This window comes from Trichosurus vulpecula, chromosome 9, assembly GCF_011100635.1.
Source record: "Trichosurus vulpecula isolate mTriVul1 chromosome 9, mTriVul1.pri, whole genome shotgun sequence".
In the NCBI taxonomy this organism is placed as follows: domain Eukaryota; kingdom Metazoa; phylum Chordata; class Mammalia; order Diprotodontia; family Phalangeridae; genus Trichosurus; species Trichosurus vulpecula.
Genome location: NC_050581.1, coordinates 20537337 through 20564784, shown reverse-complemented (window position 1 = coordinate 20564784; position 27448 = coordinate 20537337). Strand labels below are relative to the sequence as shown.

Genomic DNA, 27448 nt, shown 5'->3' with positions numbered 1-27448 from the left:
GTTTCCTTATGTGGAAAATAGAGATAATAATTATCATCTATCTCACTCAAGGTTGTTGCAAGGATCAAATGGGGTAATATTTGTAAAGCCCTTCATGAAACTTAAAGCACCATAAAAATGCTAGCTAGGAGAGACTAGGAGAACAGTTTAGGAAGGAACATCTGCTGAGTTGCATTTTCCCCAGTGTGACACATTTGTGGATAGATTTCCTTATTGCTCCCCAAAACACCGCAATTTAGGAATTACCACACACTGACTGAGGCAGCGTGCTGTAGTGGACAGTGTACTTGGAGTCAGAAGATGTGGATTCAAATTTGAGCTTTATCAGTTATTGTTGTATGACTTTAACTTCTTGGGTCTTAGTTTCTTCACCTGGAAAGTGAATGAAATACATTAGCGCAGAGATTCTTAACTTTTTGTGTGTCACAGATCCTTTGGTAGTCTGGTGAAACTTCTTAATCCCTTCTCAGAATCATGTTTTCAAATATTTAAAAAGCACCATATTTCAAAGGAGACCAATTATATTTGCATATAATAATAGAGTTATCAAAATATTTTTGAAAGAAAAAATAAATCCACAGACCCCAGACTAAGAAACTTTGGACTAGATAATATCTATTAGAATCTTGTGATTCATAATATATTCTCCCAGTACACTTCAGAGATTAGTTCATAAGTGAGTTCACACAACGACCCACAAATTCTTTGGAAAAGTCTTCTTCTTTGGAGGTTACACCTATTCCCTGGGGGATAAAAAAAGCTTTCCAGCAGCTTAAACCATAAGCTGAATAGAGTGTGTAGTATCTGTCCTGAGTTTAGAAGTCAGGGAGAGGATATCACTCCCTCCAAAGGGCAGATAAGGGCCATGGTTTGGCTGGAAAGTAGAGATGGGGAGCTGGCATCACCACCTTGGGAAATCAGCCTCCCAGGGCAGAGTAATTGGAAATCAGAATCTTCTGTTTTGAGAGACTTTCCAGTATTATTTAGATACCTCTATCTATTCAAAAATTTGCAGCTCTCACAAAAAGTTGGCAGCTTTCTTAGCTGTTTCAAACATGGATCATTTATGTATTTTATTGCCAAACACCCTACATCTTTGGAGAGATACTGAGAATTCAATCATTTGCCCAAATCTCACTAGGAAAACTTTCTAAGGTTTGATTTTTCTGGTTTCCTCCTAGTATGTTCTCCAGCTTGTGAACTTCCTTCCTAAAATGTGGCAACCAGAACTAAATATGTTATTCCATATCTGTCTGAGCAGAGGAGAGTCCAATGGGACCATATTACCTCCTTAGTCCCAAACATGCTTTTCAGAACATAACTAATGATTGTGTTAGCATGGGGGCCTGCCTTATCGTATAATCAGTAGGAAGCTTGACGCAGAGGGTAGAGACATGGATCCTTGATACTGTCCCATACTCAAGGTTGACCCAACTTCCCAGGACCTACCAGAGCTTGTGCTCTTTTAGTATGGACTATTCCTTCTCCTTAATATTATGAACTCTAACATATATGTGCCCTTGATCCCATTTCCTTTTATCCCAGCAGTTATAGCTCCTAACTCACATATCTTCAATCTGTCTTCCTTTGTTGGCTCTTTCCCAGATACGTACAAATATGTTTCAGTTTACGCAACCCTCAAAAAAAAAGAAAGAAAGCTTCTATAGGATTATAGATTTAGAAGTGACCTTCCAGGTCATTATTCCAATGCCCTCATTTTACAGATGAGGATATTAAGGTCCAGAGAAATTGTCCTTTGCTCAGAGGTACATACCTACGTGTATTAATGTGAAATTAATAAAAATGAAGATGTAATTTCCACCCCCACTCCCCAATCCAAACTCACACACGCCTCATTAACACTTTAACCCCAGGGGTGGGTTTAGAACTCAGGTCCTCCTAGCTTCATGTCCAGTTTTCCATTTACTTCATTACACTATCTTAACTCCACCTAGCTACTGGCTAATCTCCTACTCTTCTCTACTTAATTTTTAATTCTGTTTGTGCCCAAGGTCTCAACTTCTTTACCACCTGCTCTGCCCAGTCTTTTTGCAATCCGACTTCGGAATACCACACTATGAAAACTTCTTTCAAAGTTCACAATGGTTTCCTAGTTGTCAAATACAATCATTCTCCCCTTCCCCCCATGCTCTTTCACTTCTTGCAATATTTGACACTTCACCATTCTCATTCGGTATTTCTGTTCTTTGGCTTCAGATACAGACATTCTCCTGTTCATCTTATACCTGTCTAACCACTCTTTCTGTATTATCTTGGCAATCTCACCATTTTCTTGCCAACCCTTAATGGAGATGTTGGTCCTCTTCTCTTTGCTCTTGATGCTCTTTCCCTTAGCATTTCCTTTACCACTATGGTCACCACCTCTGTATAGATGACATCCAAATCTATGTATATAACTCTGATTTCTCTTCTAAAATTCACATTCTGCACTAGAAATAAGAGAAAAACCCTAATAGATTGATACTAAAGATAAGTAAAGAGATAGTCAGAGAACATTTATTTGTCTTTAAAGTTATTTGGTCCAGGTGAACTACATCCTTGAGTCCTGATGTGATGAGCAGATGTGATTGCTGAGCTACTAAATAATTGAAAGATCATGGAGGACAAATATCTTGATTTTCCAAAATAAAAAAGGGGGGGTAGGGTGGAAATAGAGTCTTCAAACTATAGACTTATGAGCCTAACTTTGGTTCCCGAGAAATTTTTAGAACAAATTATTAAAGAGATGATTATTGAACATTACTGAACATTGAACATGAATGGGAATTACAAAGAACCAACATGGCTTTATCAAGACCAGGTCACGCCCAATTAACTTAATTTTTTTCTTTTAAACTGGTTATTAAACTGGTAGATGAGTGGAATGCTGTAGTATCTCATACTATTTTTAGTGGAAAGGAGAGATTCCAGTTAGATGATGGTATCATCAGATGGTTTTGAAACTGGTTGAATCATTAATGGATTGGTGTGACCTTGGCAGGACGCCTCAGTGGAGTGCCCCAGGGATATGTGCCTGACCTTGGACTGTTTAACATTTTTATTAATGACTTGGATAAAAGCGTAGATTACATACTTACCAAATTTGCATTTGACATAAAGCTGGAAACAATAGCTAACACTAGATGACAGTTTCCAAAAAAAAATCTTAACAGGATAGAACATTTTAAGCTGCATCTAATAAAATTCAGAGAGATAAATAGGAAGTCTTATAAATGGGTTCAAAATATCAGTTTCTTAAATATAAGATGAGGAAGGCATGATTAGATAGAAGTTTGTCTAAAAAAAAGTGGAGTTTTAGCAGATTAAAAGCCCAATTTCAGTTAACAGTGTGATATGATAATGAAAAAAAGTGTAAACGTGATTTTGGGCTAGATCAAGAGAAATGTAGCTGCCAGGAATTAAAAGTTAACAGTCTACTTGTTTGGTCAGATCACATCTGAAGTTTTATGTTCAGTTCTGGGAAAAACAGATTAGGAAGGACATTAATAAATTGTCCATTAATAAAATGTCCGGAGGAGGGTAACTGGGGTGGTAAAGGGCTTTCAGTCTCTGTCTTATAAGGATCAGCTGACAGACCTTGACATGTTTAACTTGGAGAAGACCCAGGAACGATTTGATATTTGTGTTTTTAGTATTTGAAAAGCTATCAAGTGGAGGAGGGATTAGATTTGTCCCATTTGGCCCAAAAAGAAGAACCAGGAGCAATAGTAGAAATTGCAAAAGGGCAAAGTTAGGCTTGATATCACAGGAAAAAAAAAACACAACAAACTTCTATTAGCACTTCCCCAAAATGGAGTGGGTTGCCTTAAAAGGTAGGAAGCTTTGCCCCTGCTGCGGGTCTTCAAGGAGAGACTGGAGAACCACTTTTTAGGAATGTTGTAGTGGTGATTCCTTTTTGGTATAGCAGAAACTAATGAAATTAGATGGCCTCTGGGGTCCTTACCAACCCTCAAATTTTGTGATTATGGAGTAGGAGCAGCAAGGTCCTGCCTTTCCCCCAGAGCAATGAGGCTATATCCCTTCCCCATATGCTGAGCAAACAACTACTTCCCTGTCTGCTGAGCAGGCAACCTCACCACTCCATAGCCCACCCTATCACCAGCGACCTTGTGGTCAAGGGACTTTCCCAAGACCCAAGTCTCATTCCCAAGTGCAATGAGACTTCTCACTGCCTGATAGTAACTTATGTGATATCAAAGCCCCCATTAATATCTTATGAATATGATAATAAAAGGACTCCCTAGAGTGAAAGTATTAGCTGTTTCACAATAGCCACCCAGAAGACCCAGTAAGTGAAGGCGCGAGTTTTCATTTTGCTTGTATAGCACAAAGATTAGGGCACAGCAAATTTCCATAAATCACTCCTTCTTCGATATAAGCAAGTCCCCATTACCCTTCCACCCAACCAACCAGTCTCCTGGCACTGCTTGGCTGCATTTGCTTTTACAGCTATAAAGCTTCACCCATTGAGAAACTAGTCCTGCTCTCCAGTAATTTTTACCCTTGGAACTCACTCTCGCTCTGCATTTCTATGATCCAGCCCCTCTTCAATCTTATATAGAAACAGATCCCAATGGATTGCATATTGATTTAGAAAAACACAGATTAACATTATCTAGTTTTGTTTATTTTGCGAAGCATTTCCTAACTACATTTTAATCAGGTTTGGGATGCTCTTAAGAATTTTGCAGGCCATGTAGCAGCTGTGGCTGAGAGTAGGATACCTCTGACCTAGAGGACATAAAGTGTTACTAGTTATAACAGTGGTAGTTGTGGGTGTTGCTGTAGAGATTACAGTTGGCAAGTGATTCTCATTTTCTCCTTACTCTCTTTATCTCTGGAGATTTAATCAGCCACACCCTGTTACTACGATTAGCTTTCTTTTCTGTTTTTTTAGTATGGACAATATAATGATCTCTCAGGATCTACATTGTCCCCTTCTCTGCTTCTTTGGAGTTTATATCAAATGAAAAGTTAGAACAATCACAAAAACTCAGAGCCCCCATTTAGGAACATTCCTTATGTTTAAGCAGAGGTTTGGTTCTCTCTGAGCTGCTTTCAATTTATGCTCATCTCTAGGCAAAAGAGCAGGTTACAAGAAATGTTCAGGTAAAAGAAATGAGCAGAGTATATTACAATGTCTGTTACTGGATAGGCATGGCAAGAGGAAATTAGGGAAAGAACAGCTAGGTTGGGTTTCTGTTTGTTTATTTTCCTCAGTTCTTAAAAAGTGGATAGAACCAGTAGCTTCCACCTGAGTCTTTTCCACTTGGTTATCTCACTAGCACTTTAAACTCAACCTGCCCTAAACTGGGCTCGTTTTCGTTCTTCCTAAACCTATTTCCCTTTTCTTTTCTCTCCCTGGCACTACCATTTATGCATTCTCCTTTGTTATCTGTGACTTCCTTCTCCCTCACTTCTCACAACCAAGTCCTGCAACATTTCTTTCCAGCTGTCCCTTCCTCTATATTTCCATTTCCACTAACTCCATACAACATCTTGTGGCCATTTATCTGGATTACTGCAATCGTGTATGTAGGTTTTCCCACCTCTATTTTCTTCCCCTCAATCCATTCTTCACACCACCATTGAGATAATATTTCTTATGCACAGTCACTTATTAACCCCCTTCTCAATAAACACTGTAACTCCTTATTGTATCCAGGAGCAAATACAGAACGATCTGTTTGGCATTCAAATCCCTTCGTAACCTAGCCCTCTCCTACCTTTCCAGTCTTCTTTCACCTCATTTCTTTGATCCAGTGACACTAGTCTCCCCGCTGTCCCACAAACAGGATATGTCACCTCTCAGCTCCAGGTATTTTCTTTGCTGTCCCTCATGCCTGAAACACACTCTCTCTCCTCTGCTCTAACTACTAGCTTACCTAGTTTCCTTTAAATTGCAACTAAAATTCCAATTTGTATAGGAAGCCTTTCATCACCCCCTCTTAATTTTAGTGCCTTTCCTCTATCTACCTTGTATATAACTTGCTTTGCATATATTTGTTTGCATGTTGTCTCCCCAACTAGGTTACAATCTCCTTGAGGGGAGGTACTTTTCCCTCTTTTTGTATCCATAGGACTTAGCACTGTGCCTGGCACATAGTAGGCACTTAATAAATGTTTATTGATTGATTGATTTCTTACTGTTTAAAATTCAAAGTTCTTTGCTTGACCCTCCAAAACCTAACCCTCTGTCTCTCCTACACATAATGTACTTTCCAGCTTTATCTCATATTTTTCTTGTATGCAAACTCCTGTTTCCCCCAAAGTGGACTACTTTCTGCCCTCTGAACATTATTAGTGCTTATATGCTTTTGCACATGCAGTCCTCTGAATTTAGAATGTTTTTGCTACTCTTGTTTGCTTTGCTTTTATTCGCATTCTTTAAAGCCCAACTCATACAATATTTCCTCCATGAAACCTTCCCTTATCACCCTCTGCTGGGAACCAACACTCCTCTTTCCCATATGTGGCACTTGGTTTTAATTCTAGCTCAGCTGTTTACTAGCTCTGTATACTTAAGGGAAGTCACACACTCCCTCTGAGCCTCAGTTTCCTCATCTGTAAAATGAGGACTTTGGCCAAGATGATCACTGAGGCAAATTCTGTGATGTTCTAATTCTATTCATTGTGTAATGTGGTATATTCTAGTTATTTAAGTTTGTGTTTTATCTTTCTATCAGACCGGAAATTCCATAAGGGAAGGGATCCTAAGAGGATTTATATTTTCCCTACTGCCTAGTATAGCACTTTATACACAGTAAGTACTTAATATGAGTCAAATTTAAGAAATATTCACCACAAGAAAATTTAAATCCAGCAAACAAACTTGAGCAACATTATAAAGTTCGTAGTAATGAATGACTTGGAAACATAGTATCATGGCTGATGACTCAGTATTACCTAATGGCCACCAAAAGAAATGAAAATTGGCAAATTATCCAGGGTTCTGTTAATATTTCTATTATATAGGATAATTATTCACTAATTGGACAGGCCACTTTCCTTGATTACAAATATTTCTTACTCTGAGATAGTACTTTATACAAACACAGAAAATTGTGACTGAGCTAGAATCCCTGCTCTAAAAGGACAGATGTTTGAATTTTACAGGTATTGAATTCCATACATCCTATCTACTTACAGACACTAATGACTTTAATCTAGAATGACATCTTACTTGTTAAACCAAATGATTAACTTTTATGATAAGCATATAAACGTGACTAATTAATGAATTTACTCATGCTCTTATCCCTTTTGTCATCCAGCTACAACATGCGCACAATTTTACCTGAACAGGGAAGCAGTACAGTGTAACGGGAAAAGTGTTAGATTTGTTTTCAGAGGTCATGGGTTCAAAACCCAACTATATGACCATGAGCAGATCACTTAACCTCTCTTGCTTTCAGTTTCTTCATCCATAAAATGAGGGATTTGGATTAGATGAGTGCTGTCCAACTTAAGTAGAAAAGGGACCACTAAATGGTACATAAGGATCCCTATTGGATGTATATTGACTTAGAAAACCACACATTAGCATTATCTATATTCTACTGTATTTCTGTTTGTTTTGCTAAATATTTTCCAATTACATTTTATTTTGATCATTTTCTTTATTTGATATTTTTAGTTTTCAGCACTGATTTCCACAAGGTTTTGAGTTACAAATTTTCTCCCCATTTTTACCCTCCTCCCGCTCCAAGATGGCATATATTCTGATTGCCCCGTTCCCCAGTCAGCCCTCCCTTCTATCACCCCCCTTCACCTCCCCCCCATTCCTTTTCCCCTTACTTTCTCGTAGGGCAAGATAGATTTCTATGACCAATTGCCTGTATATCTTATTCTCCTGTTACATGGAAAAACAACCTTTTTTTTTTTGAGCATCTGCTTTTAAAACTTTGAGTTCCAAATTCTCTCCCTCCCTCCCTCTTCACCTACTCTCCCTAAGAAGGCAAGCAATTGAACACAGGCCACACATGTATCATTATTCCAATTACACTTTAATTCAAATTTCACTGGAAGTGTTGCAGGACACAATGAAGGCTACTTACTGTGTGGTTGACACTTGTGGACTAAATGATCTTGAAATCCCCTTCCAGCTCTAAAGTTATGATTCTATGATCTCTAACAATACTCTGAGAAATTATATAAAAGTGTTTTCTGGGTTCTTATAAAAGGTTTGGTCAACTTAGGCTTATTGTAGAATTAAAGATAGAACAAATAAGAAACATAAAATAAACTAGCTTATTAGGAAATTTTTCAGGAGATACATGTGTGCTAGCATATTCTCTTTGTGATATCATGCAATCAATCAGTCTTAATGTCAGAATCCACAGGCAACAGTTGCTTCTTCTCATAAAAAGAGTTTTGACTGCTTTGGACCTCACTCCAAAGCTGACTTAAAAAAAAACTATTTGAATTAATTTTCCTCGCCAATACTGAGGAATTACATCTGGCATGATATTTTCATTGGAAGCTTCTCTCACCATTATTCCCTCTTAAGGGAGAAAGATACAAAATAATATGCAATTCCAAGACAATATGGTCTATGTAGCTGGCGAGGAGGTATAGTTAAGTAACATATATAGGAGATAACTAGGAGTACAACAACAATCTAGTTGGAATCTTGGGGCTCATTAGTTTCTATAAATTCTCATAAAAACAAGATTCTTTTCTCTTTCATTTCCCCTTCCATAGATCTAGAGATTCTCCACATTCTCCATCATTTCCTCGGAAACCTGGGCCTCCTCCTAATTTTTGTATTTCTGCTTACTATACTGTTATCCTCCTAGGCACTCCTAGGCACTTTTTCTTCTTCCTGAACGCAAATAATCAATTGCCTGGTCCTGTTGATTCTAGTTCCACAGTATCTCTTACATTTATGCCTTCCATTCTTCTATGATTACTGCTACCACAGATTGTCTTGACCCTGACTCCAGTCTCTGTCTTCTTAAAGCTATCCTTTACTTTTTGGCAAAATAATCTATTTAATGCAAAAAGCTTATCACATCCCTACCCTGCTCAATAAGTTTCAGTGGTTCATTTTCACCTAACAAATAAATTCCTTTGCTTGGTATTTAAGGCCACCCACAATATGGCTCAAAACTGTTTTTCTAGGCTCGTTTCATACTCTACTTCTTTGTGTCATTGAAGCTTCCTAATGTCATCTTGGGCAAGTAGGTGGTGCAGTGCATAGAGTGCTGGGCCTCGAGTCAAGAAGATCTAAGTTCAAATCTGGCCTCAGTCACTAGTCATGGTTGACCTTGGGGAAGTCACTTAAGCCTGTCTGCCTCGGTTTCCTCATCTGTAAAATGTGCTGGAGAAGGATATAGCAAACCACTCCCGTATCTTTGCCAAGAAAATCCCAAATGGGATCACGAAGAGTCAGACGTGTCTGGATTACTGAACAATAACAATGTCATCTTTCCCCCTTATACCTCCACAAATACGAGTGCCCTGGCTTCAATACTTACAATAAACATCATGCATACATCTCTGCCTCTTGAAATCCTGCCTTTGAGGCTCAGCTCAAACACCACTTCTTTACTGACGTTTTCCTTAGTTGCCCCCAAATAAGAGTTATCCTTTCTTTCTTTCAGTTTTCCCCTTCCTATACTTTTAGGGCAGTTAGGTAGTGCAGTGGGTAGAGTGCTGGGTCAGGAGTCAGGAAGACTCATCTTCTTGAGTTCAAATCCAGCCTCAGACACTTACTAGCTGTGTGATCCTGGGCAAGTCACTTAACCCTGTTTGCCTCAGTTTCCTCATCTGTAAAATGAGCTGGAGAAGTAAATGGTGAACCACTCCAGTATCTTTGCAAAGAAAACCCTAAGTGGGGTCGTGAAGAGTTGGATATGACTGAACAACAGCAAAGGTCCTTACGTTATTCCAACCTTCTAATAGTTGTTTGTGTGTTCCATCTTCTCCAGTAAATAGATGGTAAGTTCCTTAAAGGTAGGGATCATGTCATTTTTTCCTATCTATGCCTCACCTCCTAGAACAGTGATTTGTATTTTATAGGTGTGTTTAATCAACAATGAATTGAATTCACTAAAAAAGGATAAGACTAGCCACCACTCCTATGCATTCATATATAAATTCCTGATCTATGTATGCTGAAGTTTTCCTTGTTTTCTTCCTGTTTTTAGTGTAGGTTCTATCCAACCTTGACATTCAAGTCAACTGGATAATAAATTAAAAGTAGGAATTTCCCTGAATGCCAGTGTTGGAACTCTCCAGCCCGAGTCCCACTTCAGGCTTTGTTCCATGGTTTTTGGTAGAACGATAGTCAGTAACATGGCAAGTGGACTGGTTCCTCAGAGTTAATCTGGCCAATTTAGGAGAGGAAACTTTGTAGAAGATAGATTCTAGAATGGCTCCCCCACAGTCATATTTTCAGTCTCCCTGGGATAGGTGAGTACACTGTGATAAATCTATGTTTTATTAGGGTATTTTTGTCTAGAGGACTTCCTTCCACCCTAACATTAACCCGTGGAAGAATCTTGGTTTGTTGCAGGGCCCCTAGGAGCCACCTAAGTGTTACAAATGTATATGCTTGTGAATGTGTATGGCCAAAAGAATTAATCACCTTGTCAAGGTTAACCCTCAATCTATTAGCTAGAATGGCCCTCAGATACTAGCTGCCATCTGTCACTGGGATCATGCTTGAAGACTTTTAGTAGAACCTACCAGCATTTATGCATCCCTGGTAAACCTCCAGGAGCCCAAGGTCACCTTCATGCCATAATGAGCCACTGGAATAGGAATATTGTGGAGGACAGATCAATAATTAACTTATTTTGAATAGCACTCCATCTTTTATGTTACTAACATCATTAAATAAATCCATTCCTACACAAGGTACTTAGGATAGTTCCCAGAATTTGGGCATACTATTCAGTTGACTTTGGTACAGAGTAGGATCACATGTAAGTTTTAAAAAATGCAGTATTTCCTTCCTTTTAAAGATATTCTCTTAGAACAAATCCATAGATGAATGAGGGTGAAAGAGCAGAGGCGTCTTTTAAGCTGAGACAGTGCTTAAGCTAGAAATAGAAAGAAGATGGTGATCTTTTTCTCTCTTCAGAGGTTTTGGTTCTTCATTGCCACTTTTGAGCATGTGTAACCTGTTCTGGAGACCCTCCAGCTTTCCTCTTTTATCCTCTCTTTCCTATTTTCTCCTTTCCTTGCAATGCCCTTTAGATTTGGAAGACATAGGTGACATTGACAGGCAAAAAGTATTGGAACAGGGCATGGTTAGAGTTGTGGAATGGAAAATAATTCCAACCCTTTTGTGGTGCTACACTCACTCCATATTTCTACCTCTGCCAACTACACGCTCAGTCAAGTGGACCACCGTGAAAATTGTAATCATATATCATGGTTAAATCGGGACTCTGCCATCTTTCCCACTAAATAGTAAACAGGATGACGTTACCGTCTTTGCCAGGAGCAAACCTAGCATCAGTAGAAACCAAAAATACAGTACAGAAATTTTCGCGGATTTGTATGAAGATATAAAGCATTCTCACAAAACTTTTTGAGCTTCAAGAGTCCAACAACTATTACTTGTTTTTGCATGACATTTTGCAAACAGCATTATCACTTGTTACTTGCCTTCCCCATATCCATATGATGAATTATAAAATTTAAAACAGGTTCAAAGGTAAATTTTTTCATTATTAAACTATCTTCCTTACCCATTGAAAGAGATTAGAAGGCAAGTACTTAATTGAATCAGTTTACATTCACACATCTGTCTTTTGTTAATATTTATTATATTGTTAATATTTATTATATTGTTTTATGCTGTTATTTTATATTATATTAAGTTACAGTATATTATGTTACATCCTAACAAAGCCCAACAGCAAGAGATAGAAAGAGAAATTCCATTTAAAGTTACAGTAGACACCACAAAATATTTGGTAGTCTATCTGCCAAGACAAACCCAGGAACTATATGAACACAATTACAAAACACTTTTCATGCAAATAAAGTCAGATCTAAATAAATGGAAAAACAACAGTTGCTCATTGTTAGGCTGAGCTAATAAAACAAAAATGATAATTTTATCTAAATTAATTTACTTATTTAGTGCCATACCAAACTACCAAAAATTATTTATGGGGCTAGATAAAATATTAACAAAATTCATCCAGAGGAACAAAAGGTCCAGAATATCAAGGGAATTAATGAAAAGAAATTCTATGGAAGGTAGCCTAGCCATACCAGGTATTAAACTACATTATAAAGCAGCAATCATCAAAACTATTTGGTACTGGCTAAGAAATAGAGTGGTGGATCAGTGGGATAGGTTAGGTAGACAAGACCCAGCAGTCAATGACTATAGTAATCTACTCTTTGATAAACCCAAAGAATCCAGCTTCTAGGATAAGAATTCATTATTTCACAAACATTGCTGGGAAAATTGGAAAACAGAATGGCTGAAACTAGGCATAGACTGATATCTTACACCATATACCAAAATAAAGTCAAAATGGGTTCACAATTTAGATATAAAGGGTGCTACTATAAGCAATTTGGGAGAGCGAGGAATAGTTTACTTGTCAGATTTATGGAGAAGGGAAGAATTTAAGACCAAACAAGAGACAGAGAACATTATGAGATGCAAAATGGATAATTTTGATTACATTAAATTGAAAAGTTTTTGTATAAACAAAGCCAATGCAACCATTAGGAAGGAAGTAGAAAATTGCAAAAGAATTTTTACAACCAGTGTCTCTGATAAAGGCTTTATCTCTAAAATATACAGAGAATTGAGTCGAATTTATAAGAAAACAAGCTATTCCCCAATTGATAAATGGTCAAATGATATGAACAGGCAGTTTTCAGAGGAAGAAATTAAAGATATCTATAATCACATGAAAAAAAATGCTCTAAATCATTATTGACTAGTGTAACAACAATGTTGCTAGCAGCTACTGGGGATGTTAAAGACCCAACAAGACCAGCACAGAGAAGGGCTGCCAACACAGGTTCTTTGATATGCTTTTCTAAGAAAAACAACTTTAAAGGGTTAACATTCTCGGTTTAATTAAATATACATATTTCATTCACTTAGTTCAGAGGGAAAATATCAGCCCCCTGAACTTTGGAGCAAATACAAACAGAAATTACAAACATCAACAGGCAGACCTTGCATGATTCAAATCACAATACATAGTTACCAGAGAAGCACCAACATCTGGGTTACAAAGCCAGAGGTGGGAGGGCTATTTCAAGGGCTTGTCCAGAGTCTTGTCACTTTTTCAATGAGCATACCCCCAAAACAAAACAAAAACCTCAGATCTTATATACCTGTCTCAGAGCCCTGGGGCACTTGATTATTTCAGTGCTGAGAAGCACTCAAACAAAGAACAGTGAAAAGTCCCATTTTGCTTGCCATTACATTTGAAAGGCAAGACTCAGCAAAGGTACTCTATTACCTCAGCCTTCCAAAAGAGAAGACAACAAAAATGTCCTACCCTGATTACCATTACAATTAGAGTAATGCAAATAAAAATAACTCTTAGGTACCACACCTCTCCTGTCAGAATGGCTGACATGACAAAACAGGAAAATTATAAATGCTAGAGAAAATGTGGGAAAATTGGAACACTATTGCATTGTTGGTGGAGTTGTGAACTGATACAACCATTCTGGAGAACAATTTGGAACTATGCTCAAAGGGCTATAAAAATGTGCATACTCTTTGACCCAGTAATACCACTCCTAGGACTGTACACCAAAGAGGTCATATAAGCGGGAAAAGGACCTGTATGTACAAAAATATTTATAGCAGCTCTTTTTGTGGTGGCAAAGAGTTGGAAAGCAAGGGGTAACTGGAAATCAATTGGGGAATAGCTAAACAAGTTGTGGTATATGAATATAATGGAATACTATTGTGCTATAAAAAATGATGACCAGGCAGATTTCAGAAAAACCTGGAAAGACTTATATGAACTGATGCTGAGTGAGGGGAGCAGAACCAGAAGAACATTGTATGCAGTTACAGCTACATTGTATGATGACTGACTTTGATAGACTTGGCTGTTCTCAGCAATGCAAGGTCCTAAGACAGCTCCAAAAAACTCATGACAGAGAAAAGCTATCTGCATCCAGAGAAAGCATTATGAAGTCTGAATGCACACTGAAGCAAACTATTTGGTCTCTCTCTCTCTCTCTCTCTCTCTGGTTTTGTTTCTTCTTTCTCATGGTTCATTCTATTGGTTATAATTCTTCTTTGCAACTTGACTATTGTGAAAATAAGTTTAATGTGAAGGTATGTATACAACCTATATTGGAATACATGCCATCTTTGAGGGGGGGAAGTGGGGAGGAGAGGGAGGAGGAGAAAATTTGGAACTCAAAAACTTGTGGAACTGAGTGTTGTAAACTAAAAATAAAAAATAAATTTAAAACGAAAAAATATTGCATTACATTATGTTATTCTATTCTATTCTGTTACACTATATATTTTTGTCCTTGTGATTCTATTTCCTAAGTATTATACCTTGGGGTCAAGACTGATCATTGGTAAATCCAGGCTTCCCTTTTCCCTACTGTCTCTCTTTTTAAGGGATGGATAAAACAAGAAATAATTTTTATTTTCTCTGTTAATAAAAAAAGTAGTGTCTTCAAGAGGAGGATTCTGAGAAGGCAAATGCTTATATCATGTGGACTTGTGTAATTTAGAGACTGTGTAGATTTTCAGGTACAACTGGACTGTGCATTGTCTTCATAATTTCAACTAAAGGATATTTATTAATTAAGTGTCTGATTTACGTAGCAGGAGTAACTTATTCATCCGACAATAACTGGTATATCATTGATATCAAATTATCAAAACAACTGCTGTTGTAGATAATATTCAAATATGGGTGACTCCATAGATACCCTTAGAAAGTAAACCCTAAATATTTGATACTTATGCTTTGAACACTACTTCCTCTCATTCCACCCCTTTTTCCTCTGTAGGTAAAGTGGAAGCTGCAATGGATCTTATCTTGATCAATTCCTTGCCCCTCGTCTCTGATGGTGAAACATCTCTCACCTGTATAGCCACAGGCTGGCGTCCTCATGAGCTCATCACTATAGGAAGAGACTTTGAAGCCTTGATGAACCAGCATCAGGAGCCCCTGGAAGTTACTCAAGATGAATCTAGAGAATGGGCTAAAAAAGTTGTGTGGAAGAGGGAAAAAGCTAGCAAGATCAACGGTGCATACTACTGTGAAGGGAAAGTCCGAGGAGAGTCCATAAGGATACGAACTATGAAGATGCGGCAGCAAGGTAATGGGATTTCAAATGATAGATAAATCAGGTCCAAGTAGACCTGCCTGAATTCGTACATTAACTGTTTTTGCAAAGGAAAATCATCAATTGGACATGAATATGAGACAGGGGACTACATTTTTGTTTGTTTTCTATATACAGTGTACATAGGAAGATGTAATAGCTTAAAATTATGCTAAGACTTTTGGGACATCTTGTATTATTCTTTTGGGTACACCAGTGCGCTTGGTATTATTTGAATTGACTAGGCCTTTCTAAAAAGAAGTGCATTCAAAGTTGAATGTCTTTAGGGAAAATCAATAAAATTGATTAATGTTAGAGTTGTTCATTTCAGAAGTGTTTAAATTCACTTCTCTGGCCTGATTCTTTCCTTCCTAGAAATTAGTTGTTTCCCATGGGCAACTGCAATAGGTAGTCATGGCAATAATTGAGAGGTGAAGAAAACAGGAGAAGTACATACCCACTGGAAGGTTTTTGTGTTTAAATCAAGTCCGAACTTCCTCTGGCTATCTCCTGATTAGCAAAACCTAAAATGAAAGCATGCTTTCTAAATGAACTCTTTTGTATCCCTTTGGGGTCATAGAACTGTTTGGGGGAAAGATGGAAACTTTACAATATAGCTTAATTTTACTAGGGTTTCCAATGTGGTTTATCAGGGCCAGCCACATAGAGCAGTGGATAGAGTATGGGGGCCTGGAATTAGGAAGACCTGAGTTCAAATCCAGTCTAAGACACTAGGTATGTGACCCTGAGAAGGTCACTTAACTTCCGTTTGCCTCAATTTCCTCATCTGTAAAATGAGGCTAATAATAGCATCTACCTCCCAGGGTTGTTGTAAGGATCAAATGAGATAATAATTATAAACTGGTTAGCATGCTACCTGGCATACAGTAAGCACTATATAAATGTTAGCTATTATTATTTATTATGATAATAATAATAATATACACATATAGTGTGTGGTACAGATGAGTGTCAGATAAATAACTGAATCTCTGATAATTACCTTGCATTGCACTTCCTTAAATAAGAGTCTATGGCTATCGATGGGGCATGCATGTCAATGTCCACTGGAAAAGATTATGGGGCTATGGATTTAGAGATAAAAGGGAACTTAGAGGCCATCTAGTCCCACCCCTTCATTTTGCACATGAGGAAACTAAGATCCAGAAGTTAAATAACTTGCCCAAGGTCAAATGACCCAGATCCTACGACTCTAAGTCCATTGCTCCATGTAGATTTCTTTGGCATCTCTAAGAGCATTTGTTAACTGGGAAATCCTAGGATTTAATTGAATGTACATCAAATCAAATTTTAGGTCAAAGAAAATGAAATCTCTACAAATGAAGGTCAAGTTTCTTTTACAAGACTATAGCATATTCACCTCTAAATGACACCAGGGTGAGTGGGAAAAAGGCACACCAGAAATTCCCAGGAATGCAGCTATTCAGCACCAGGCTAAGAAGGAAAAGAGGTTGAGCAAAGGGATGTTAGGTGTGCCAAAGCCATCACAGTTGAAAATCCAGCTCTATTTTTTTCCCTCACATCTGTCACCTTGGTTTGGCTTTTGTAGAAAAGCTATGCTAAAGTTTCCATGGTCTCAGTGAAGAAAATCTGGGAGTTATATAACTACTGCTTTAATGAAAACAGCTCAGCTATGTCACGGATTACTGACTTTCTCAATTCCTTAGTTAACACGATAATGTCAATTGTTTTAATAATTGAACTAAAAGTGAGAATTGGACCCCATATATGTTCCATCCTAGAACCATAGAATTTTGCAGCTAATAGGAACTTTAAAAATCATGTAGCTCATTTTAAAAATGAGGGAACCAAATCCCAGACAAGTAAATTTGTTCGTCCGTAGTCACAGAGCTTGTTATTATCAGGAAGCAGCTAGATGGCACACATAGTAGATAGAGCTCTAGGCCTAGAGTTAAGAAAACTTGAGACTAAATCTAACCTCAGGCATGTACTAGCTTTGCGACCTTGGGCAGGTCACTTAACTTCTGTTTGTCTCAGTTTCTTCAACTGTAAAACAAGGATAATAGTTCCAAGCATTGTTGTAAAGATCAAATGAGATAGTAATATTTGAAGAAGAAAAAAAAAACACTTGGCATAGTGCCTAAATGTAGATGCTATATAAAACCTAACTATTATGATTGTTGTTGTGTTCATCGTTGTTGTTCTTATCAAAGGTAGGGTTTGGTTTCTTCTGCAACGCAATCGAACTAAGGCATGGGGATTCATGGACTCAACAAGCATTTATTAAGCATCCATGTGCCAGATACCATAGTAGGCACTGACTTTACCAGGACATGGAAAAACTGTCTCTGGCCCCAAACTGAAAGGCCAGATCAAAAAGGCTTAAGTGGAGACTGCAGGCCATTAATCCAAACAATATTGGGATGTGGACTCAACTTTCCCAAAGAGATAGTTTCAAATTTGTACTGAAGAGATATAGATAAATAGATGATAGATAAGACAAAGAAAGAAAAGAAGAAAGGGAAGGAAAGAAAGAATGAGAGAAAGAAGGAAAGAAAGAAAGAAAGAGAAAGAAAAAGAAATAAAGGAAGGAAGGAAGGAAAGAAGGAAGAAAAGAGGGAAGGAAGAAAGGACGGTGATAGATAAAGAATTTATTAAACACTATGTGCCAGGAACTATGCTGAGTGCTAGGAATACAAACATAAGCAAACAACACAGTCCATAACTTCAAGGAGCATACAGGCTAATGAGAAAAGACAACAACATCAAAAAAAAAGATCTAGAGAGATATGAGTGAGATGTTGGTTCCTAAAATGTTGGTCTAGGGAAAGGAATCATCGATGAACGGATGAGGGCTCCAGGGTGGAGTTTTCATAGGTGGGCAATGAGGCAAGTGAGAAGAAAGAGGAGAATTCTGGAGTGAGTCCAGAGGTGAATGAGGTCCAGAGGAAGTAAGGTAAAGTATGGATGAAGTCTTTTCTCACATTGCCCAGATGTGAATATGAACATCTTACAACAAAGATTTTCTATCCAAAGATAGACTTTCAAATAAATACATAAAGCATTAGTCATGTAGTTAATATCCTTTGCTAAGAACTGAAATCATCTGGTCAAAATCTAGTAGCTTTTAGTTTCATACTACTTTACAATTAAAAAAAATTCTTTTATATCCATTGGCTAATTTTGCCTCACTGAATTATCATCTCCATTTTATCAGTGTCAAAACTGAGACTTGGAGACAACCTACATGTCAGGCCCCAGACTTATACTGACCAAGATCTCATTTACTCCCAGTTCTATACTTCACCCACTATTTCACAGCTACTTCTCTTTAAAAAATTAGTAATTTGTTTTCCCCAGTTACATGTAAAAATAATTTTTAACATTTGTTTTTAAAACTTTGAGTTCCAAACTCTCTCCCTCCCTCCCTCCCCACCTAACCCCCAATGAGAAAATAAACAATCCAATATAAGTTATATATGTGTAGTCGTGCAAAGCATATCCCTAATAGTCATGGCATGAAAGAAAACAGACAAAAAAACTCAAGAAAAATAAAGGAAAAAAAAAACATGCTTCAGTCTGTATTCAGACACCATCAGTTCTTTCTCCAGGGATGGATAGTACTTTTCATCATAAGTCTTTCAGAGTTTTCTTGGGTCATTGTATTTCGAGAATAGCTAAGTCATTCACACCTGATCATCTTACAATATTGCTGTTACTTTGTACATAGATCACTTATTTCACTTCGCATCAGCCCACGAACCTCTTTCCAGGTTTTACTGAGAGCATCCTTCTCATCATTTCTTATAGTACAACAGTATTCCATCATAATCACATACCACAACTTGTTCAGCCTTTCCCCAATTGACAGACACCCCCTCAATTTCTAATTCCTTACCCCCAGAAAAGAACTGCTATAAATATTTTTGTACATATAGGTCCTTTTCCTTTTTGTTTTTTTTATCTCTTTTGGGATACAGACCTAGTAGTGGTATTGTTAGGTCAAAGGGTATACATGATTTTATAGCCCTTTGGGGAAGAAGAAAGGAGCACACATTTATCAAACTACCACTGTATGCCAGGCACTGTGCTACCTAAGCACTTTACAAATATCATCCCATTTGATCCTCACAATAACCCTGTGAAGCAGGTGCTTTCATCTCATCACCCCCATTTTGCCGTAGAGGAAATTGAGACAGAGAGAGGTTAGGTGACTTGCCCGGGGTCAGACAAAGACTGTGGGAGGCTGTATTTGAACTAAGGCCTTCTTGACTTCAGATTCAATGCCCTCTCCACTGAAAACCTCTCTGCCTCTACTACTTCTGACACTTAAATAACTGCTAGCATCCAATTATAATATTGGAAATACTTAAAATACAGAGAAATTAAGAATTTACTTTTTATAATTGAAGCATCTTCTGGAAATAACTAATATATATATATAATATTACTGTGTCACCTATTGGAAATTGATAATAGATTTAAAAATTTTATAACCATCGGTTATTTTCCCACAGTTCCTAAAGAATATCCATGCAATAGCAGCAGAGTATAGTGGAAAGGACATTAAATTAGAAATTGGGAGACCTGAGTTCAAGATTGCTGCCAAGTCAATACATGTGCTTCAATGTCATTTCCCTGATCCTGTTCTCTTCTTTGGGTGTTGATGATCTATCTCTAGGGTCCCTTTTAGCTCTAGCATTCTGGGATCTTATGATATAAAGATCCATATACTAACTTATAGCAGAAATATCAGATTGACATCAATACTTAGAAAACATTTAAGCACTATCGCAGGTGGTTAGAGCTTCTTAGGAAAAACTGCTTAGGGAAAATGGAGAGGAGCCAAGAAGGAAGAAAAGCAGCCTTTGAACTCTGATTTGGCTAAAACCCTAATTTGGTTGAACCTGCCTGCCCATGAACGTAGGTCTCCCATAATACAAAGTTAGCTATACTTAAAAGTTACCAAGTTAAAAATACTTTGGAGCTGAGCCCATTGGGGAATCTAGGTTCCTTTCTAGAATACAATGTAGAGAGGAAAAAGTCCCACAGTAAACTAAACAACATTCATACAAAAGGGTAGATAATTTAAACAAAGCACATAGAAAGTACCAATGAAAATTAAATAGCCCAGACAGGTTTCTCATGAAACCAGCACTGGCTCATAAATTTGCAAAGAGAAACTGATATGGCTGGCTAAATGAAGCTTGCCTTCATCAGCACTAGTGAAGAAGCATAATCTTAGGAGGCTTTTCAGTTCTCTTAATCTAAATCTTTAGCCCAGTGTTTAGATTTGCTAATTCTAATAATCACAAGTAATCCATGTACCCAAAGTGATGAGGACTTCTATTGGATTTGCCCTGTTCCATGGTCACAGCCTTCACCTCCAACCCAGCCACCGTCTTGTGGTCACAGGTTGAACTAAGCAAATCAGTGTTGCTGGATCACAGTACAGATCCTTCTCCACCAATGGAAAAAGTAATTTGAAGTATGTCTTACATTTACAAGAGACAATATCTTAAGTACCTGCAAATTGTTTTCTTAGCCTATTCTCACAAATGTGAGAAGCAGGAAAGTACTAAGGATTGCCTTTCCATTATTAAGGGCATGAAGGGGCTAAGTGACTTACTTTAGGCCACACAAATGGGTGATTGTTTTAGCATTGTTAATACCCAATGAACTGAGAGACTAGAGTGAGGATCCTTTATCAGATGCTTCACTTAATACAAATGAGTCCAACGATTTAAATCTTGGAATTACTCATATAGTATACCTGAGATTGAAAGTTCAAATGTCCTTTGGAATAAACATGGAATTAATTTTGATACCTTTTTTTGGTTGTTATTGAAGCTTCCTTCCTTCCTGACACTTTAACTATGACTGTGAACAAGGGCGAATACGTGAATATTTCCTTCAAAAAGGTGTTAATAAAGGAAGAAGATGCAGTAATTTACAAAAATGGTAAGTAGGACTTTCAAATCTATTTTGTGGGTTACTGTGGGCAAAACAAAAATGGAACAAAGCAAAACAAAATGCAAAAATATCACCACGACACACCTGATGATTAACTCTTTGCTTCACCAGCTTGGATATTGAACCCCAGACACAATCCATTGCCTATTCCATATACGAAGTTTTTCTGGGTTGGTAGAACTAATTAGTGTTTGTTCTCCATGTAAACTGAGAGATTGACATCGTGAGATGTCACAGTAGAATCTATATGCAATCTTTCAATGATACCAAGCTATTCTCTGCTACAAAGGTCCATCTTTTTTTTAACACTAAAAATATTCTGGTCAAGGGTAATGGAAAGATGCATGATGGGTGTAAGTAGTTTGCAATATATTATCAAGGAGAATGTACACATATGGAGAAATATCATCAAAGAGAAGCATGACTAGAAAAGAAGGTAGGTCAGATATACATTAAAAATGGGAGGCAATTCGTATTGTCACAGACAGTTCCAGTGCGGTGTTTATATCTCCAACTTATTAAAAGAAGCAGAGAAAGGTCTTTAACACTGTAGGCAGACCCTCTATGAAGAATTTGTTTAAAGAAAAGGACAAAAATCACATGGGCTAAGAAGGTATGGATAGGTTGTGATCTACAATAATAAATTACACTTTAGTAAGATCATGGATCCCTAAGAGTATCAAAGAAGTTTTTAAAATTTACTTCTGACTTCGTAGTGTTGAGGAGAGCCTATTTCTTCTGAATTGCAATACTATCTGCCATATCAGACAAGAAGTGGAAGACAAACATACCCTAGGAATCAATTATCAGTGTTAAAATAAATCTTTAAATTCAGACTTTGAAAAATATACTTTGCCATAATCTCAATTTAGAAGAAACAATAATAATAATAATTTTTTATATTTAAATATTATTGATTTTTTACATCACATATTTCTTCCTCCTCCTCCATCCCTTATTACAAAGAATAAAAAAGAGGAAAAAACCCCTACTGCTTGTTAAACTAACCAACATATCAACCAAGTCAGGCATCATATGTAGAGTTTCGTATCCATAATCTTCTCCCTTCCCAACTTTATGAAAAAAGATTGAGAGAAATATATTTTCTTATCTCTTTTTTGGTCCAAGCTTAGTCATTATAATTTAATAGTATTCTGTTTCACTTGTCTTATTTCTGTTGTTCTTTTCATTTACACTGTTGTAGTCTATTGTAGTTCGTTGTTTTCCTGGGTTTACTTACTTCTCTTACATTAGTTCACATAAATCTTCCCATGCTTCTCTATATTTTTGATATTTATCATTTCTTACAGCACAAGCATACTATATAGCATTCATGCACCACAATGTGTTTAGCCATTCTCCAACTGAAGGGCTTTCACTGTACATTGTTTCTAATCTTTAATTCTACAAAAAGTGCTGCTATAATATTTTGGTTTATATGAGGCTTTTCTTTTTGTCATCAACCTCCTTAGAAGAGTATATGTCTAGTTCTGAGATCTTGAGCCAAAAGATATGGATATCAGGCATTTTCCTAGCATAATTCAAAATGATTTTGTAGAACGATCAGATGAACTCCAAGTTCTAACACAACAGTTCATTAGTAAGCGTGTCTTTCTACAGCCTCACAACATTGATGATTTTGAACTTTTTTCATCTTTGTCAATTCTCTAGATGTGAAATAAAGCCTTAGATAGATTTTGATTTGCATTTGCCATTTTGTTAATAAACTAGAGTGAACTTTCACATGATTGTTAATAATTTGTTATTCTTTTGAGAAGTAGTTGTTCATATCCTCAGACCACACATCTTTGGTTTTCTTTTGCATTAGTTTATTTTATTGCTGAGGTTTTTATTTTTCAGGGGGAGAGCTGCAGGGAAAACTACAAGAAAAAGAAAGAAAAGAGTTGTCAATGAAATACTTTAGAAATACCTAAAAGAGAGCAGAACATAAGGAAATTCAGAAAGAAATAGACAAGCAGGGCTGTATTAGTACTACCATGTTATATTTAATATATGTGCTTTAAAAAAACAATTTATATAGAGAAAATGAAGATGAAGCAAGGTGAAAGAGAAAGGAAAAGAAAAAGGAGATGACTGACAAAGCAAGGTTTTAGAAGAAATATGATCAAAGGTACCAGTGGAAGGGTTAGAAGACTGTCTCATCCTCTGAGATTATAGGGAAGAAGGAAAGAAATTATGAAATATAGGGTGTTTAAAGTCTTTGCATAAATCTTTTGATTTCTGGCAAAATAATGCTTTAGTTTTGAACTAATGTTTATTTAGAACAATCATCCCTCCATATTCTCTAGTGACAAAGCAGATAGTCAAGAAGAGGCAGCATTTAATTCTGTCAAAATAGTTTCAAATTCATTAAATAATTTTTTCATTCATAAAGCATTTATTTATTCAGTGCCTACTGTATGGAGATCATTGTGCTGGAGGAAATACAAAGTTTATATATGATGTGGTCCTTTTTCAGAGAATCACCCTTGTGTATTCCCAGGATACCTGCTATCATGGAGTTTATAGTCTAGTAGGGGAATAACTCACTAAAATAGGTAGCTACAGTATACAAATTACATAAGTAATAAACCTAGAAAATAAAGTAGCATGTAAGGTGCATGGGGAAATGTCATTAAAACAGAGATGGAGTGAAGATTTTCAAGTCACAAATAGTGGCAGTTTAGGGGGCAAAAGATTCTAAGACCTTAGCTAGTAAAATACAGTATGGCCAGGGCTGGATATTGAAGCAAGTGAAACTAAAGTAGAGAAGATAGACCAGTGGTCACAATAAAGAAAAAGTGTAGGCTTAGTGTGTATGAAAGAAGAATAAGGAAATGTTGTGGTTTTAGAGGGAAACTTTAAAGTTCATGATCTTGGAAACTGCAAAGTCCAGGATATGATGTTTTATTATGCGTCTGGAATGAGAAGCTAACTGGAGTCGAGTGGGTTGAAGATATGGTCGGGTGGCTTAAAGGGGTTGGCAATACGGATAGCGAAGCCTACAAAAATGAAATTAGGAGAAAAAAATGAAGAGAATGGTACTAAAATCATTGAATTGGAAGCATGATTGACAGTAGATGATAACAATAAGGATAGGGAGAGCCTAATATAAATGGATTGCACCATCCTTTTTTCAGTTTTTTTTTTTGTATACAAAACTGCTCATCTGGTTTGATGTGTATTAAGATCAGAATTTTTAAAAAAATTATTGCAGGTAACATTTTTCTATTCCAGGTAGAGGGATAAATATCCCAATATTATAATTCTTTCCCATATTTACAACATGATGCCATGTGTTTTCATTAATGGATATATGACTTTTTTTTAAAGAGCAAACCGTTGGACAGCCTGGAAAAGGTAACTGTTACTGCCTATTCTGTGTTCTACCAAATTTCTCTGTGGTTCTTTCTTCCCAGGATCTTTCATTCACTCAGTACCTAAGCATGAAGTACCTGATATGCTAGAAGTAAATGTGGTGAATACTCAGCCTCAGGATGCTGGTGTCTATTCAGCCAGGTACATAGGAGGAAATCTTTTCACCTCAGCCTTCACTCGTTTGATAGTTCGAAGTAAGTTTCTGGTTGGCAAATTGCTTATGCAGTTTTTGGCAGTGTGGGTCCAACATGGGGTTCAGTAGTTGTTTTCCTGTCTCTGTCTAAAGTATAGTTAGACACGAAGGATTCACGTTGCTAAGCCCTGCACAACTCTTCAGATTAATCAACTTTTCTCATTCCTAAATTGTGATTTTCAATTATAGATAAAATAAACATTACAACCAATGAAACTCCTTTCTGTTCCTGATGCCATGGAAAATAAATTAGCATCATAGATATGCTTCTTATGTGGCTATAGTTATTTAAAAAGCAACAGGCAGTTTGGTGTAGTAGATAGAGAGCTGGCTTTGAAACCAGGAAGATGGTAGAAGGTGAAGAAGAATTAAGAAGCCTCTTGATGAGAGTGAAAGAGAAAAGTATAAAAGCTGGACTGAAGCTCAACATTAAAAAATTAAGATCATAGCTACTGGTCCCATCACTTCCTGGCAGATAAAGGGACAAGAAATAGAAGCAGTGTCAGATTTTATATTCTTGGGCTCCAAGATCTCTGTAGATGGTGACTGCCACGAAATTAAAAGATGCTTGCTCCTTGGAAGGAAAGCTATGGCAAATTCGGACAACATTCTAAAAAGCAAAGATATCACCTTGCAAACAGAGATCCATACAGTCAAAACTATGGTTTTCCAGTATTAATGTATGGTTGTAAGAGATGGACTATAAAGAAAGCTAAGTGGCACAGAATTGATGCTTTCAAATTGTGGTGCTGGAGAAGACTTTTGAGAGTCCCTTAGATAGCAAATAGTTCAAATCAGTCAAGAGTTAAAGATATTAATTCAGACTATTCATTAGAAGGGCAAATACTAAAGCTGAAGCTTAAATACCTCAGCCATATAATGAGAAGACAAGATTTGTTGGAAAAGACCATGGTGTTGGAAAATATTGAAGGCAAAAGAAGGATGGCAGAGGAAGAAATGAATAGATAAGTGTCATGGAAGCAACGAAAATGAGCTTTGACAGACTTTGGAAAATAGTGGAGAATAGAAGGACCTGGCATACTATGGTCCATGGGGTCATGAAGAGTCAGTCATGACTGAATAACTGAATGGCAACAACAAAGGGTTTCGAGCATAGGAGTAACATAGATTTATTCATGAGCCGATGAGTCTGGCAGTGATATGAAGGGCAGCTTAGAGATTCAGAGACTGGAGACTTGACCACCTGTTAGGAATATATTGTCCATGAAGGTAATCCTGAGGCCTGAAGTAGTAGGATGGTGGCAGAGGGGAAAATAGGAGGGAACAAATGTAAGACATGAAGTGTAATCAATAGGGCCTGGTAGCTAAGTAGACATAGAGATATTCAACAGAGTAATGAGTTTCCTCGGGAAGTGAATGAGAGGGAAGAGTCAAAGGAGGCTACAAACAGAGAAGGAAAGGAGTGGTACCATAGAAACTTTTAAGCTAGAAAGCAGAATAGATTTAGAGGGAAAATAGGAAGGTTGCTTTTGAATTTAGAATGCTCCTGAGATATCTCAGATAAAGATGTCCTATAGACAGATATAGATGTGGGTCTAGATCTCAAGACAGAGGTCAGAACAGAAGAAATGGAATCAGGGCACTTGGGTATGAAATCTGGGCTCCACTTCTAACTCATTGTGAGACTTTGGACAAGTAACTTAATCTCAAATTTCACTTTTCCTCATCTGTAAAATGAGGAGGCGAAACGACCTGAATTCTTAGATTAATTAGCTGAAAACCTTCCAGAGGAGAGCAATCGAGATTGTAGATAAGGGCCTCAAAGTATGAAGTGGTCAAAAGAAATGATGGTCACCCTGGAGAAAAAGAGATTGAAGGAAGGCGTAGCTGTCTGGAAGGACACAGAAGAGGGAACAGGCTTGTTCTGCTTGGGCCCCAAGGGGCGAAACTCAGCTACAATGGATGGAAGTTACTAGGAGGCAAACTTAGGCCTGATGTAAAGAAAAATTTGCTAATAAAGGTATAACAATAACAACAACAATAATAATAATATTTATATGGCGCTTACTTTGTGCCAGGCACTGTGCCGAGTGCTTTACAATAATTACCTGGGAGGTAGGTGCTGTTAATATTCCCATTCTACAGAGGAGGAAAATGAGGCAAAGAGAGGTTAAGTGACTTACCCAGAGTCACACAGCTAGTTACTATCTGAGGCTGAATTTCAACTTAGTTTTTCCTGACTCCAGGTCTGGCGTTCCATCCACTGTGCCACGTAACTGACTAACATATAATGGAGTGCCACAGGAGATAGTGCACCCTTCCTGCCCCTCTCCACCCCCAGCCCCCAATCGTTGGAGCTCTTCAAGCCATGGCTAGACGACCTCTTGTCATATATGTTGCAAGGGGGATCCTATTTTCAGATATAGGTTGAACTGGATGCCCTCTGAGATCCCATCCAACATAAGATTCTGTGATTCTGCCTTCTTCTAGCCCTATATCCTATAAATTCATCTTTTAAAATTGCCCACTGTGGTTGGGGATGAAAACAAAGTGTCACAAAGCCAGAAAAAACTTTCATCTCCATGGTTGGCTCTACTTTGTTGTCGGGGCAAATCAACCGTAGCCAAGTTTCTGAGCAGT

The 27448-nt window shown here is 37.3% G+C and overlaps 1 protein-coding gene across 1 annotated transcript in view; it reads left to right on the top strand.

Moving 5' to 3' along the window:
* Positions 1-27448, top strand: part of TEK (TEK receptor tyrosine kinase) — a 126218-nt gene that overhangs the window by 24433 nt on the left and 74337 nt on the right. Inside the window, exons 2-4 of the mRNA XM_036738129.1 lie at positions 15004-15315; positions 21154-21264; positions 24696-24848. Coding sequence (XP_036594024.1) covers positions 15004-15315; positions 21154-21264; positions 24696-24848 — 576 coding nt within the window. The remainder of the gene's footprint in view (positions 1-15003; positions 15316-21153; positions 21265-24695; positions 24849-27448) is intronic.